The sequence below is a fragment of the Erythrolamprus reginae genome, chromosome Z (genome assembly GCF_031021105.1).
Source record: "Erythrolamprus reginae isolate rEryReg1 chromosome Z, rEryReg1.hap1, whole genome shotgun sequence".
NCBI classification, from domain to species: Eukaryota; Metazoa; Chordata; class Lepidosauria; order Squamata; family Dipsadidae; genus Erythrolamprus; species Erythrolamprus reginae.
Window position 1 is genome coordinate 57,278,411 of NC_091963.1, and position 16,754 is coordinate 57,295,164.

Consider the following 16,754-nt stretch of genomic DNA (forward strand, 5'->3'; position numbering starts at 1 on the left):
TCAAGTAATAGAGCAGGACCAAGGTGCTATAAGAAGAGTTCAGCCTCAGCGAGAAACCAAAAAACCCACTAAATGACAACAACTAAAGATCTAAAGATCTTTTCGGTAAACGTTAACGGACTTAATGAACCAAGGAAAAGGAAACAAATCTTCTCTAAAATCAGAAATCAAAATGCTCAAATTGCAATATTACAAGAAGTACATATCAAAAAAGATAACCAAAAATTATTGTTGAATCCCAAAATTGGAAAAATGTATGCTGCATTAGCAGATCAAAAAAAAAGAGGTGTGGTGATGTATGTAGAGAATTCTATAAATTCCAAACAGATATATAAGGATAATGATGGTAGAATATTGATTGTACAAGTTGATATTGAACCTAGACCTATAGTGGTTGTTTCTATTTATGCTCCCAATGAAGACCAAATGACATTTTATAAAAATTTACATCAAATAATAATAGATTTAGCTATTGAGAATGTATTAATAATAGGTGATTTTAATGCTATTGTGAATAGGCAATTAGACCATTCAGGGGGAGGGAGTCATAATAAAAGGAAAAAAACAAAAAGAAATCTACTACCTAGTACTTTCCAAAAAATGAAAACAGAATTATTGCTAAATGATATATGGAGGGAAAGACACCCCCATAAAAGACAATTTACGTTTTATTCTAATCCCCACAAAATTTGGACAAGAATAGACATGGTATGGACATCAAAAATGGTCGCAGAAGAAATAAGGGAAGTAGAGATAGATGTTAATACATGGGCTGACCACAACCCAATAGTGGTTTATATAAGAAGGAACAACAAACAGAATATTTGGCGGATGAATAGAAATATACTAAATGATAAGAAATATAAAGATTGGATTGAAAAGGAATTAAAAATATTTCTTGAAATTAATAAAACCCCAGACACCACTCCACAGAATATATGGGATACACTCAAAGCTTATATAAGAGGGTTAACAATATCTTATACAGCAAAATACAATAAGGAAAATAAATTAAAGTACGTACAACTAATAAATGAATTAAAACAATTGGAATTTGCATCGCAGCAACACACCAAGAACAGAGACTTTAAAACAGAAATAAATGTAATTAAACATAAAATTAGAATTATAGAACAAAATCAAATAACTGAAAAAATTAAAAGAGCAAAACAACATTATTTTGAACATGCAAATAAACCAGGCAGATGGTTAGCATATAAACTTAGAAAGCAGAGTCAATCCAAATTGATAAAAAAATTAGAAGACAAAGATGGTACAATAAAATATGATACAGAAGGAAAGGCGGACATTGTTTATAATTTTTATAAAGATCTTTATGCCAAAGACAATGTTAGTGAAGATGAGGTTTTTAATTACTTACAGGCCTCAAAATTACCACAAATAACAGAAGATCAACAGACTATGTTGGATGGTCCAATAACAATGGAAGAACTCCTAACTATAATTAAAAAACAGAAAAACAATAAGGCCACTGGTCCGGATGCTATACCGGCAGAATGGTATAAGATAGACAATGAAATAATAAGAAACTATATGTTAGAAATTTTTAATTTATGTAGACTTGAGGGTAAAATTCCGAAATCTTGGTCAGAATCGCTGACAACTTTAATACATAAATCCGGCACTGACCCACTAAAAATCAAAAATTATAGACCCATATCTTTATTAAATGTAGATTATAAAATATTTATTGCCATTTATGCAGATAGACTTAAAAGAATTATAAATGGAATAATACATCAAGACCAAAATGGATTTCTACCAGGGCGACAAATTAAAAATAACCTTAGAACAGTAATAAACACATTAGAATACTATGAACAACACCCAGATAAGACAGCATCCTTAATGTTCTTAGATGCTCAAAAGGCCTTTGACAACGTTAACTGGACATTTATAAAAATGCAATTAAATAAAATGAGATTTGGCTCAAAATTTGTTAATTTAATAGATACTATATACTCAAAACAAACGACTAAAATAATATTAAATAATAACCAATTACAAGCACTTGATATAAACAAGGGAGTTCGTCAAGGATGTCCTATATCACCATTGTTATTTATTATGACACTTGAAACTTTATTAATTAAAATAAGAGCGGATTCCGAAATAAAAGGTTTAACTATAGGAGACGAAACTTACAAACTCCAAGCTTTTGCAGATGACTTAACGTTTATAATTGAAGAACCGATAACAACTGTTCCTTCCTTATTGCAAACTATTGAACAATACGGAAAGGTAGCAGGTTTAAAGATAAATAAAAGCAAAACTTCTTTCTTAACCAAAAATATGAATAAAATACAAGAAACTAAATTAGAAAATATTTCTGGAATAAAAACCGTAAAGAAAGTAAAATATTTAGGAATAAATTTAACAGCGAAAACAATAACTTTAAAAAATGATAATTACATAAAATTATTATCAGAAATTAAAAAAGATTTAGAAACATGGAATAACCTGAAAATATCATTTTTAGGAAGAATTGCCACAATCAAGATGAATATTCTGCCTAAGGTTTTATTTCTCTTTCAGGTAATTCCAATAAACCCAGGGGGAACTTTCTTTAAAACTTTGACAAACTTAGTTAAAAAATTTATATGGCAAGGGAAAAAAGCAAGAATAAAAATAAACTGTTTGGAAGACATTAAAGAAAGAGGAGGATTTGGTCTTCCAAACTGGAAATTATATTATCAGGCCGCCGCCTTAACATGGATTAAAGATTGGATAACCTTAGAGAATAAAAGAATATTAAATTTAGAAGGACATGATCTTATGCTGGGTTGGCATGCATTTATATGGTATGACAAGGAAAAAAATCACTCATATTTTAAAAGACACACATTAAGGAAGTATTTACTAGAGGTTTGGAAGGACATAAAGAAAAATCACTTCTTAAATGTTCCAGAATGGATAGCCCCCCTAGAAGCAATAACACACCCAAAATCTATAAAAGACACGAAAATATTTTATAGATATAAAGAATTATTAAATGATCAGATGAAGCTAAAGCCTAGGAATAAACTACAAGAAGAAGGGATAATAATAGATTGGTGGCATTATGCCCAGATTCGATCCAGATACCAGAAGGATATAACTCTCTACACTTTTAATAAAAGTAAGAATTTGCTAAGTCATTTAATTATTAATAATTCAGTAAAAATGATAGGGAAAATATATAAATTTCTTATCGCTCACAAAAATATAGAGTTGACTCTAAAAGATACCATGATAAGATGGTGCAGAAATATAGGTAAGGAAATAGATATAGATACTTGGGAAAAAGTCTGGATTAATAATTGGAAAATGACCAAGTCAGTTTCATTAAAAGAAAACCAAATTAAAATGTTTTATAGATGGCACCTTCCACCAAACAGGATAGCTAAAATGTTTCCTAAAACATCCCCACTGTGTTGGAAATGCAAGAAAGATATAGGAACTTATTACCATCAATGGTGGACATGTAGCAAAGCTAAAACTTATTGGAAGATGATTGAGAAGATATTAAAAGAAATATTAAAATATGACATAGATAACACCCCGGAATTTTACTTATTAGGAATTACTAATCAGACTTATAAGAAGGAAACTCTTTACTTAATCATACACATATTAACTGCGGCTAGAATAATATATGCGCAAAACTGGAAGGGGGAGGAAATCCCCAAGAAAGAAGAAGTTATAGCTAAAATATTAGATTGCGCCGAAATGGATATGATGACAAGACGATTAAACGATCAAGAAGATACAAAATTTTATGAAACATGGAACAACATATATAAATGGTTAGATAAGAAAAAATAAGAGATAGATCTGTTTTTATTTAGGTAATAACAATATTAGATGTATTTGTTGATGATTTTGATATAGTAGTTTACTCACAAGCGATATATTAAAAATTTTGTTTTATGTATGTTTAGCAATTGAGATTTGTTTGAATGTTTGATTAGATGAATATATTACACATAAATAACATATTAAGCATTTTTACTTATACCGTACTAATATTGCATTTAAGATTTGAAAAATTTTTACTAGACTTTTTAACATTTAACAAATGTTTGATTATGTATTCTTTTTTCTATTTGAATGTATACTTTCAAAAGAAGCGGGGAAATACATCCCCATTTTATGTTTAATGTTTGTACGTCTGTATGTCTGTTTTATGAAAAATAATAAAAAAAATTGTTAAAAAAAAAAAAAAAGAAAAGAAAATGGACAAACCAATGGATGTATTACTTACTCTGTTAATTGTGCAGAGTTAACAGGGGGGGGGGGTAGGCCACTCACGGGAGAATGGGCCGCTCACGGGAAACGAGGGAACACTGCTTGAAAGTGATCCCTCATTCTGCGATCCCCCCCCCCGAGCTCAACCTGTAATGCTGGTATAGGTGAACTCTGGACCCTAGACTCAGGCTGCTGCTGCTCAATGCCAGGTCAGTTTTGAATAAAGCTCCCCTCATCCGGGACTGACCTGCCATTTGTGATTGAGACCTGGCTGGGCCACAGGGGAAATGTTCCTCTCTCAGAAGTTTGCTCAGTGGGGTTCCAGGTGTGGCATCAATCATGACCCCAGGAAAGGGGTGTGTGCCCATTATAGCCCGTGAGACCTTCGGCTTATCCATGCTCACTACACGAGTCAGCTGGTTGTGAGTCTCTCCTTGTGAAGTTGGACCTAGGGTTTCAGATGGGCTTGTTGCTTGTGCACCTGTCTCCCAGCTGCATGGTAACAGGCCTGCCTGTGCTACTTGAGGAGGTAGCCAGGCTGGCAGTTGAGTTCCCCAGATTAATAGTCTTGGGGGACTTTAATGTGCCATCACTCGGAGACATGGCATTACTCTGAACAATGATCAGAATTTTAGGGGCTTAGACATCTTGCCTTTGTCATGGTCAGATCATTTTCTGCTATGGCTTGATTTTAGAGCTCCAATCCTCCACCGCAGGGAGGCGGAACCAATTTGGTGGTTCCGCCCCAGACACCTAATGGACCCAGAGGGCTTTTAGAGGGTTCTTGGGGAAATACCGCATTCGCTTATACACAATTCAGTGGAGTCCCTGGTAGTGGCCTGGAATACAGCCACTACGGGGGCTCTTGACCGGATTGCGCCTTTGTAACCTCTCTGTGGCAGTAGACCCAAGAGACTTCATTGGTATACTGAGGAATTCAGGGGAATGAAATGTCAGGAGACGTCTAGAGAAGCAGTGGAGGGACAGTAAATCTGAATTTGATTGCACACTATTAAGTTCTCACATTAAGACTTACCTAGTAGCGCTCAAGGCAGCAAGATGCATGTATCATTCTACCTTGGTTGCATCAGCGGAATCTCGTCCAGCCGCCCTTAATATAAAGAGGAGTGATGAACCCTTGCAGGGTAGTGCTGAGGATTTTAATGATTTTTTTGCAGATAAAATTGCTCAGATCCGGACGGACATGAACTCCAAATGGAATGAAGTGTTGGCTGACAACAAGTCAGTCAAGGTGACAGGGACCCATTTTAGTCCTGTTGTTTGGGAGGAGTTTGACCTAGTGACACTAGATGAAGTGGACAAGGCCATTGGAGTTGTGTGCTCTGCCACCTGTTTATTCAACCCATGCCCCTCCTAGCTGGTTTCGGCCAGGAGGGAGGTAATATGAGGCTGGATCGAGGTGGTTGTGAATGTTTCTTTGAGGGAGGGGTTCCCCTCACTTAAAGGAGGCAGTTGTGCACCCCCTCCTCAAGAAGCCTGGATTTGGCTATTTTAAATAACTATCATCCAATCTCAACCTTCCCTTTCTGGGGAAGATTGTAGAGAAGGTGATGTCACTCCAACTCCTACAGTCCTTGGATGAAGCCAAGTAACTGGATCCTCAACAGTCCAGTTTCAGGCCCAGGTACAGTACAGAAACTGCTCTGGGCACATTGATGGATAATCTCTAGTGGGCCACTATCCTAGTGCTTCTTGATCTCTCAGCAGCTTTTGATATCATCAACCATGATATCCTTCTGCGCCAATTAGAGGGGTTGAGGATAGGAGCCACATATTACGGTAGTTCTCCTCCTACCTCTCTGGTCGGTCACAGTAGGTGTTGGCAGGGTGTCAGAGGTCGGCTCCTAGGTCTTTCCTTTGTGGGGTCCCTCATGGGTTGGTCCTCTCCCCTCTGCTGTTTAATAGCTACATGAAACTGATGGGTGAGATCATCTGATGACACAGGGTGACTTACCATCAGAACGCAGATGACACCCAGCTGTACATCTCCACCTGGTGTCAACTCAGTGAAGCAGTGGCAGTGATGTTCCAGTGTTAGGTTTGGATGGGTGTTAACAGACTCAAGCTCAATCCCAACAAGACAGAGTGGCTGTGCCCAAGGACAATCCCATCTGTCCATCCATTACCCTGCTCTCAGAGAGGGTCCGCAACTTGGGCATTCTCCTCAATCCACAGCTGAGCTTAGAATACCATCTGTCAGCTGTGGCAAAGGGGGCGTTTGCACAGGTTTGCCTGGTGCACCAGTTACGGCCTTATTTGGACAGGGAGTCTCTTCTCAATATCACTCATGTCTTCATTACCTTGAGTTTTGATTATTGCAATGTTTTCTACATGGAGCTTCCTTTGAAGAACTCCCAAGATATGCCCATGTCTCATCAATACTCTGTGAACTGCACTGGCTGCCGATTGGTCTCCAAACACAATTCAAAGTGTTGATTATCACCTATAAAGACCTACATGACTTAGGACCAGATTACTTACAGGACTGCCTTCTGCCTCAGGTATCCCAATGGCCAGTTAGGTCCCACAGAGTTCGCCTTCTCCAGGTCATGTCTGCCAATGTTGCCTGGTGGGACCTAGGGGAAGAACCTTCTCTGTGGCAGCCCCGGCCCTCTAGAATCAACTCCCTCCAGGGATTCATACCGCCCCCACCCTCCTGGACTTCTGCAAGGCCTTAAAAAGTCGATTCTGCTGGCAGGTCTGAGGCCGTTGTTATGTCTAGCTCTGGCCATTGTACACTGCTCAAAAAAAATAAAGGGAATGCTTAAAGAACAGAATATAACTCCAAGTATTCAATGAGAATATTTCATTCATTCAGATCCAGGAGGTGTTATTTGAGTGTTTCCTTTTTTTTTTTTTTTGAGCAGTATATATGGAATGTATTGATGTATTGGATTTTAAAACTGTTTTAAATTAGATTTCTTATATATTGTATTTTTGTATCCATTTGTTGTAAGCTACCCTTAGTCTGTGGAGGTTTGTAAAAATACAAACAAACAAACAAACAAACAAACAGTAATGGGGAAGAAGAGGAAATTTACAGGAAAACAAAAGAAGATTTAGAAAATGATATGGCTAATGAAAGGGCTAAAGGTCACATGTTACATTATGATTATACAGTGATCCCTAGCCACTTCACAGTTCACCTTTCATGGACTCGGTGCATCGCGGGTTGCTGCTGGGAGAATCGGAGTCACTATTTTTGAGGAGAACTTCCTGGAAAAAAGAGCTGTTCGTTAAGAGAAACTCAGGTGGCTCTCTTGGTTCTCCGGCCAGATTTCCTCTCGCCCGTAAACTTCGGAGAACTCATTTTAAGCTTCTCCCAGCACTTAAAATCTGAGCAGCCTCCTCTATGCAACTTCTGCTGCCTCTCGCCGAGCTAGTTCCTAATCCTCCTGCTGCTGCTGCTGAAAAGGTTAGGGAATCCCTAATGTGGGGCAGCTGCGCCGCACCGACTGGTAGGAAGTGTCCCCTGCACAAGCAGCAATCTGCTGCAAGCTGTAACACGTTGCCACAAAGAGGCAACTTTAGGCTAATGCTGAAGGGGTAAATAGCAGGAAAGAGGAGATGTCCCCAGAGATGGAGGCAGAGAAACGGGAGGTAAAGAGAGAGGGGGGAAGTGAGGGACAATGTGTGTGGGAGAGAGACATCCCTACATCGTGGACTTTCGTTTATCGCAGGTAGTCCTGGAACGTAAATCCCGCAATAAACGAGGGATCACTGTATTGAGATTAGTACTAATAAGAAATGGATAGGGTGTGAGGTATGGGATCTGGCAGACTAAAAAACAAATTAAAAATATAACTGAAATTTAAAAAAGAAAGGAATATAAAGGGATGAAATTTAGAAATGCAGGAAAAAGGTGGTACAAAGAGATAAAAAAAGTTGCTGAGTTTAGACAAGAACAATGGGAGTTTGAAAAAGGTTGATTGGAATTTGATTATTTCATAACTAATTTTTTATTTGTTATTTTACATATATATCCCAAGTTTGTTTTTGGTAATTGTAGAGGTATTAATGTTGATAAATATATTATAAATATATGCATGAATACAGTGTTCCCTCGATTTTCGCGGGTTCAAACTTCACGGAAAGTCTATACCACAGTTTTTCAAAAACATTAATTAAAAAATACTTTGCGGGTTTTTTCCCTATACCATGGTTTTTCCCACCCGATGATGTCATATGTCATTGCCAAACTTTTGTCCTGCCTTTAATAAATATTTTTTTTAAAATAAACTTTAATAAACATGGTGAGTAATAATCTAAATGGTTAAGGGAATGGGAAATTGTAATTTAGGGGTTTAAAGTGTTAAGGGATGGCTTGTGATACTGTTCATAGCCAAAAATAGTGTATTTACTTCCGCATCTCTACTTTGCGGAAATTCAACTTTTGCAGGCGGTCTCGGAACGCATCCCCCGTGAAAATCGAGGGAACACTGTACATGGGAAAAATATAAGTAAAATTAATGAAATATATTAATGGATTATTGATTTTAATAAGTATTATAAATAAAATATATTAATGGGACATAAGCTGATTTAAAGGTTATTAATTGAATAGATTTGAAATTGTTAAACATTTAGAGGTTATTAGAAGTTAGTATGATTACAATTGAAGCAAATTTATGAAATTTTAAAAAATAAGGATGCTTGGGATTTGACTACTAAGATTTATAAATAATTAAAATAATGGTTAGAGGGAGAATTAATTTCTTTTATAGTTTATTATTATAATGAGATATTAATATTGTTAAATATAAATTTAAAGGGAAATTTAAGTTTGTTAAGTGTTGATATGACCTAGGAAGAAGAAATGGGTAAATATATGGAATTTATTAAAAGCATATAAATTGATATCATTCTTTATATTAAGTAAAATACATATATGCAGCTAAAAGAAAGACTGGTCATAATTAAAAATATAGGCAAATTGAATTGGGTTTCAACGAAAATTTCAAATTTAGGAAATCTAGAGTTAGTGAATATATATGATATCATTAAGAAGGAAAAGAAAAAAGATTTGAAGGATTTTTTTAAAAAAAACCAGAGACCTCTTATTAGGGTTTTGTTTTTTAGAAAAATGAAAGGAAGTGAAGGAGGATCTATGGCATAGTTTTAAGAAGTTAGAGATACTGCTTTAAATACATGAAGGAATATCAATGATGATTTTAATTGGAAGATAATTGGGTTATCTGGATGACAAAATTAGAAATTAGGAGGCAGAGGAAGTTAAATCATATATATCTTGGATTAAGAGATAATTGAATTGATGGGTGACTTTTTTCTTTTAAAAAAATGTACTTAAGATGTTTAAATTGTATTGAAGGTATATGATGTTGTAAGCATGTTTTTATGGTGCAGAAAAATAAAAAAACTTTTTTTCAAAAGAAATATTAGACAAAGAAAAATAAAATATTCAAAATGTTAAAGCAGAGAAACATTTGAAGAGAACTGCTCTGTTTCCCCCCAAATCCCCTGATAATAAGCCCAATTGGAATTTTGAATGCATAGTAATAAGGCCCAGGGCTTTCAGGGTTCAAAAAATATAAAACAGGGACTTATTTGGGGGGAAATACAGTATTAGGAAGTTATTGACTGCACCCTAATTTGGGCAAAGAAAACGGTGCTATAGAAAAGGAAAGTCAGCAGGACAAAAACCAAAACCAAAACCAGACAAGTGGGGGGGGGGGGGAGGAAACCACTTCCTTTGCTAATTCCATTCACTCTTCCTCCACCTTTCAACCTCCAATAACCTAGACTCATGATGGTGAACCTATGACATGCATGCCACAAGTGACAAGCAGATTCCTCTCTTTAGGCACATGAGCCACTGACCTGCAAGAGTGCGAGTGCCTCCCAATGGCCAGCTGATTTTTGGGTCAGACAAGCTCAGGCTTTCTCCTCACTTTCTGAGGCTCATGCCTTCCCAGAAATCTGGAGATTCCTCCCCAGTGTTGTTAGGGGACGCAAGACTTTTGCCCCCTCCCAGCCCCATTTGGAGAAAGGAGGCTTTTCCCCCTCCCCATTCTGTTTGGGGATGGGAAGCTTCCCCCCCCTCCCCAGATCATTTGGGGAAAGAGGTTTTCCCCCCCTTCCCAGTTGCATTTGGGGAAAGAGACTTTTCCCCCTCCCAGCATTGTTTGGGGATGGGTGGCTTTTCCCCTCTCTCACCATTGTTTTGCGCATGTACTGGGGGCACGACATGTAGGAGAGGTACACTTTCGGCACCTGAGCGAAAAAAGTTTTGCCATCGCTGACCTTTTCCTTTGGGACATCTACCCAGAATATCAGTCATCCTGAAAACTCCAATGTCAGAGAACACAGTATACTATTATTCTCCATCCTAGAGTGGAACCAGCCTTAATCCTGCTGCTCTGTTCAAAACCACTATATACTTTTACTATTTGTGAGTCTGTGTGATTTGCACCGAAAATTCTTTATTTCAAGTGCTTATATTTGGTCAATTTGAAAACTTCTTTCCCTTGGAAACTAGGTTGAACATTTCTGACACCCGTCTGGTTGAAGTGATGGCAACTTGAAAGGCTGTCTTCAGTGAGAAAAAACGCAAAGGGATTGTTCAAAGTGGTTCAAAGGTGAGACCTGTGAGAGCTTGTAACACAAGGGAAAGGTCCCATGTAGGGCAACAGTGAACCTTTGGAGGATGGAGATTTGAAGTGCCCCGGAGGAAGTCCTTAACGCAAAGATATTGAGAAAGGGATTGAAAATGGTTCCAGCGCAGCACTGTAGAAAGGGCTGCCACATGCTTACGTAAGGTATTTGGCGCTAACCCTTTGTCCAAACCAGCCTGGAGGAAGGCTAGCAGCTGTTTCAAGGAGACCACTCAAGTCAAGGTTCCCTTTTTTACAGAAGGCACAATAGGCTGCGCAAGTAGCCTCGTAGATCTGGGTGGTGGAAGGTCTACGAGAGGCTTGTATGGTAGCGATTATGTTGTCCAGTAACAGTTCTCGTTTTAGTCGCTCCCCCTCAAGTGCCAAACGGCTAGTTTTCATCACTGGGGTTCTGGATGGAGGATGGACACCTGGCTGAGGGAGATCACAAGGTCTGGAATCTTCCACGGTCTGGCAATCGATAGGTTGGAGAACCAGGGACAACGAGGCCAGTACAGAGCCACCAAAAGCACTTCCGCTTGTTCGGAGAGGATCTTTACTACTCTCAGGATGAGATAGGTGAAGGGAAGGCATAGAGAAGGCCCTCCAGCCCACAAAAGGCAAAAAGCGTTCACCCCCTCCGCTGCCAAGGATGGGAAGCAGGAGAAGAACCGTGGGAGTTGGGAATTGAGGTGGGTGGCAAACAGGTCCACCTCCAGATAATAATAATAACTTAATAATAATAATTTATTAGATTTGTATGCCGCCCCTCTCTGAGGACTCAGGGCAGCATACAAACCTGTGTGGACCATCAGTCAGAGCGTTTACAGGCCTTGGGCATCACCTTCTTTTCTTTGTCCTCAATGAGGACAGAGTCCAATGACTCACCAAAGAGCTTTGTTTCATGGAAGGTGGAAGAAGCCAGGCCACCACTTGGATTTGGTATCCGCCTGCCAATTCCGGAGCCAAAGAAAGTGACATAACAAGATGGCCGTAGCCATGGCCCAGGAGGCAAAATTGTGAGGTTTCTGAAACACTGCCTTAAAAAAGGTCTCGCTCCAAACACTCTTCGCAGACAGGTGGCGGCCTTTCATTGATCCTGTCTTGCAGCCAGGGTGAATCCTTATCCCAGCTTCCGCCAATCTACCATTTCCTTAAGGGGCCGACTAACATAAAACCACCAAATGATCCATCAGTACCCCACTTGAAATCTCCCCTGAGTACTGGCGTCTTTATCAGGCCCATCCTACAAACCCCTTAGGGAAGTCTCATTAAAATATCTGTCCTTAAGTTGGCATTCCTAGTGGCCATCACTTTGGCCTGACATATCTCAGAATTGTAAGGTCTTTCAGTCAAGAAGGATCTGTGTATCTTCCAGGCGGACAAGATAACTCTCCGGCTCGATCAATTCTTTCTCCCTAAGGTAAACTGTGTTTCATCGATCTTAAGAGCTCATTCTTCCTTCCTTCTGCACCCATCCGGTTCACCCATCAGAATCCCGTTGGCATGCTCTGGATGTGTGCAGAGCACTCAACATTTATCTACACTGCATAAAACACCTCAGGAAGTCAAAGGCCCCCTTCGTCGGCTTCTACCCTAGATCTCGAGAAGACCAAGCTTTGTCAGCCACCATAGGACCCTGGATCAAAAGTAGCATTTTGAGTAGCTGGCTTCCTAACTATTCCTGAGGACATCACAGCACATTCCACTAGAAGCACTGCCACGCAGCTGCCTGAATGACAGTTATCATTAGAGAAGGTCTGTCGAACCGCTACATAGACTAACCTGTCTCAGTTCATTCACCACTACAGAATTGTAGTACTTCTGCTTCTGCTGACTCCACCTTTGGCAGGAGAGTATTACAGCAAGTGGTGGACATTTAGCGGAGTGATAAGACATTCTTCCCCCAGGACCTCTGATTTGGTAGGTCCCATTCTGAAGGTTGGTTCCACTCTAGGATGGAGAATAGGCATTGTTCCTTACCTCTTCTCATCTGATGGAACCAGTCTTCAGTTTCCATCCCTTACTGTATCAATAGTATATTAGTTTATTTTTTAGCTCATTAGATATTATAAGGTTTTTTGCTTTCTCTAAGTTTGGCGAGGGAGTCCACTCAGCCATGTATCTGGCACTGAGTCACCACGCTCAAGTCTAGTCTTCAGGATGTGTCAGATCTCGGCTACATTAGGCGGATCCTGGCATGCATGCAAATTGCGTAACTCAAGCTGATTAGTCAAGGTCAAAACCACTCTGAAGGCTGGTTCCACTGGATGAGAAGAGGCATTTAGGTAAGAAATAAAGCCTAATTTCGATGTTTGTTTAAAACAGAGGTCCCCAACCTTTTTTGCACCAGGGACCGGCTTTAAGCTAGACCAGTTTTCCATGGCCCGGTGGGTGGGTGGGGAGCTAGCTGTCAGCGGCGCCGTAAAAGGGGCGATCAAGAGAGGAATGGGTGAATGAATGGACGGAGGGTGGGAAGGAAGGAAGGAAAGAGGGAAGGTACAGGAACAGAAGAAGGGTGCAAAGAAGCAAGGAAAGGTGTGAAAGGGGAGAGTAAGAGAGGAAGGAGTGAAAGAAGGGAATGAGGTAGGAAAGAAGGGAGGAAGGAAAAGGAAAGCAAGAAATGGAGGGAGGAAAGGAAGGAAGGAAAGAAAGAAAGAGGGAAGGGACAGGAACAGAGGAAGGAAGCAAGGAAACCTATGAAAGGGGAGAGTAAGAGAGGAAGGACTGAAGGGAGGGAGGGAGGGAAGAAGGTAGGAAGGAGAAAGAAAAGAAGAAATAGAGGAAGGGAAGGTAAAAGAGAAAGAAAAAGAGCAAGAAAGAAAGCAAGAAAGAGAAAGAAAGAAAGGCAACTTCAAAGAAAGGCTCACTGAGCATCTCTCACTCTCTCTCTCTTTCTATCCCTTTTTCTTTCTTTCTCTTCCTTTCTCTCTCTCCTCTTCCTTTCTCTCCTCTCTCTCCCTCTCTCTTTCTCTCCCCCCTCTCTCCCCCTTTCCCTCTCTCTTTCTCTCTCTCCCCCTCTCTTGCTATCTCTCCCCCCTTTCCCTCTCTCTTTCTCCCTCTCCCTCTCTTTCTCTCTCCCCCCTCTCTCTTTCTCTCTCTCTCCCCCTCTTTCTCTCTCTTCTTCTCACTTTCTCTCTCTTGTTTTCTTTTTGTCTCTTTTGCTTTCTCTCTCTCACTCTTTCTCTCTTGTTTTCTTTCTCATGCTCTTTCTCTCTCTTGTTCTCTCTCTCTTGCTATCTTTCTCTCCCCCCTTTCTCTCACTCTCTCTTTCTCACTTTCTCTCTATCTTGCTGTCTGTTGCTCTCACTCACTCTCGTTCTCTCTCCGTTCTTCTCAGCGGTGACGCGCGCACGCCCTGCCCGCCTCACCTTTGCGAGAGCACTTTCGTCCCGGGCTCTCAGCAAGGGGGTTGCAGGAGAGGCGGGGTCGGCGGAAGGTGATATTCAATGTCGGGGGCCCACGGGCGGTTGCGCGCGCTCCCTATCTCCCTGCTAGCCCACTCGGAATATTCAAAATAAGAAAAGCCTTTGCCGGCGAAGGCTTTTCTTATTTTGAATATTCCGAGTGGGCTAGCAGGGAGATAGGGAGCGCGCGCAACCGCCCGTGCGCCCCCGACATTGAATATCACCTTCGCCGCCCCCGCCTCTCCTGCAACCCTCTTGCTGAGAGCCCGGGACGAAAGTGCTCTCGCAAAGGTGAGGCGGGCAGGGCGTGCGTTCCGGGTGTGGGAGGAGCTGCGGTGAAAGGCAGGAGGTGGTGGAGGAGCAGAGGGGGCAGATCGGGCGGGCGGTGGGCAGCGCGGAAAGGCCGAGGGGGCCCTGGCGCCGCGGACTGGCTGAAAAACCCCAATGGCCCGGTCCTGGTCCGCGGACCGGCGGTTGGAGACCTCTGGTTTAAAACATGGTTTATGTACTCATATGCAATACACAGCATTATTTTTCAGATTAAAGTTGTACATATTTTTCCAAAAAGCACAATTTGAAAAATTGCTATTGATGACCATACATCATGAACCATTTTTAAATCCATCTGTTTGTCCATTCATGCATCTATCTACCTCTCGAATGAACTCCCCCCAGAGATAAGTACCACTCCCTCCCTCCTGGTCTTTCGTAAAGCTCTGAAGACCTACCTCTGCCAGCAGGCATGGGAACCATGAGCCACGAGATTGTCCCGGGTTAAAATGAATGATTAAATTGGATGAATGTGGATGACTGCATAAGGGATTTTAGATTTTTATTAATTTTGTACATGTCCTTTTAAAATAATTAGATTTCTCACATATATTGTTTGCATTTACAATGTTGTAGGCCATCCTGAGTTGCTTTGAGAAGGGTGGCATAGATATCTAATAAATTAATAAATAAATAAATCTTCACATTCACAATACATGCATACATACACACACACACATATATACAGTATGCATACATACATATCAGTAAGTGCATTGCTGATTTTTTATAGTATTACAGTTCAATAATACTGAAAAGCTTTAAATCAGGGCTCTCAAACTCTCAGCCCATGGTCTGGATGTGTCATGTGCTTGCCACCCTTCCCCCCCCCAGTTTAGCAAAGGGGGGGAAAGTCCCAATACATCATGTGATGCCATTGTGATGATGTGTGTTTGACACCCCTGCTCTAAATGCTGAGCAGTGAAAAAATATTTGGTGAGTATAAAGATAAACTTACGAGAAAGGTATTGGAAAAGCAAAACGTTCTCTCAGGTCAATATTCATGAAAGGGACATATTCAATGCCATTTATTTTTGATGTCTTCCTAAATATAAAGGATAAGATGTTAGAAAAACAGACCTGTTCAAATTCTATTTCTTTCTCTTCATACCCACTGCTTAATGGGAATTTGTTCTGCCTAGTATTTGGTCCCGTCCCACTATGAGACCTGAATTAAACATATACGTCTTCAGCATAATTTTTCTTCAGTTTGCATTGAAGGTCTGTTTACAGAGAAAACTATTATTCTAAAAGTACTATTTTAAAAGTATTCCAATATTCCATCTTTCAAAGTGACAGAGCAATGGAGATAGGTAATAGAATAATTAAAACTACATGATGATCACTTTGAAAAACTTAAAAACTATTTAAATACATTTCCTGCTGAGAAGACCCTATATACTTTTGCTTAGGGAAAATGCTGTAATTGAATAATTTCTACAGTTAAATCCATGCATTTTTCTTGATATTATTATAAGATGGTTGCTAGGGACTTTTTCCAGGAAGTTTTTTCAACTATCTAATCAAAGAGTCCAGAATTCCCTTATACAGATTATCCTTGGAGACTACCATTCATTAACCCAAGGATTCGTAGGAATCCATTAGATAACCACTGTCAGGAGACTCAGGGGTTACAGCTGTCTTGCAGAGACAGTGAAAGAAGGAGAAGAGCTTTGCCGATCACTAGGAATCTGCAAATTCCTTGTTAGATCCTAAGCAAGCTCTCCCTGAACAGCAGCCCTGAACCTGGGACAATCAGGAACCAAGATTGTGCAGGAGCAGTGTGTGGAGAGAACATTGAAATTGGGTGAAATTTTTACCAACTTTTACTTTAATGATTTGCAGTAACAAGAATATGAAAAAAAGAAGAAGTAAAATAATGGCAAATTGAAAAATAGAGGCGGGGGGGGAGGGAACTGGAAATGAAAAGGCAGAAAAGATCCAAGAGAAACTATAAAACTACAGACAGTGGATAAAAGCTCAAATACTGTAATTTGAAAGCCATTTTAGGGAGAAACTATTTGATTATTTGAATTATCTCATGATTCTTGACAAATGTATATTTTCTTTTATGTACATTGAGAGCATATGCACCAAACACAAATTCCTTATGTGTCCAATTATACTTGGCTAGTAA

General features: G+C 39.9%; 1 protein-coding gene across 4 annotated transcripts in view; it reads right to left on the reverse strand.

The window, feature by feature from the left end:
* Positions 1 to 16,754, reverse strand: part of CAPN7 (calpain 7) — a 154,261-nt gene that overhangs the window by 67,205 nt on the left and 70,302 nt on the right. For all 4 annotated transcript variants that reach the window (XR_011556772.1, XM_070726935.1, XM_070726933.1 and 1 more), the window contains one exon: positions 15,576 to 15,662. Coding sequence is in view for 3 of the 4 variants with exons in the window: in XM_070726935.1 (XP_070583036.1) it covers positions 15,576 to 15,662 (87 nt within the window). In the remaining variant the exon portion in view is untranslated. The remainder of the gene's footprint in view (positions 1 to 15,575; positions 15,663 to 16,754) is intronic.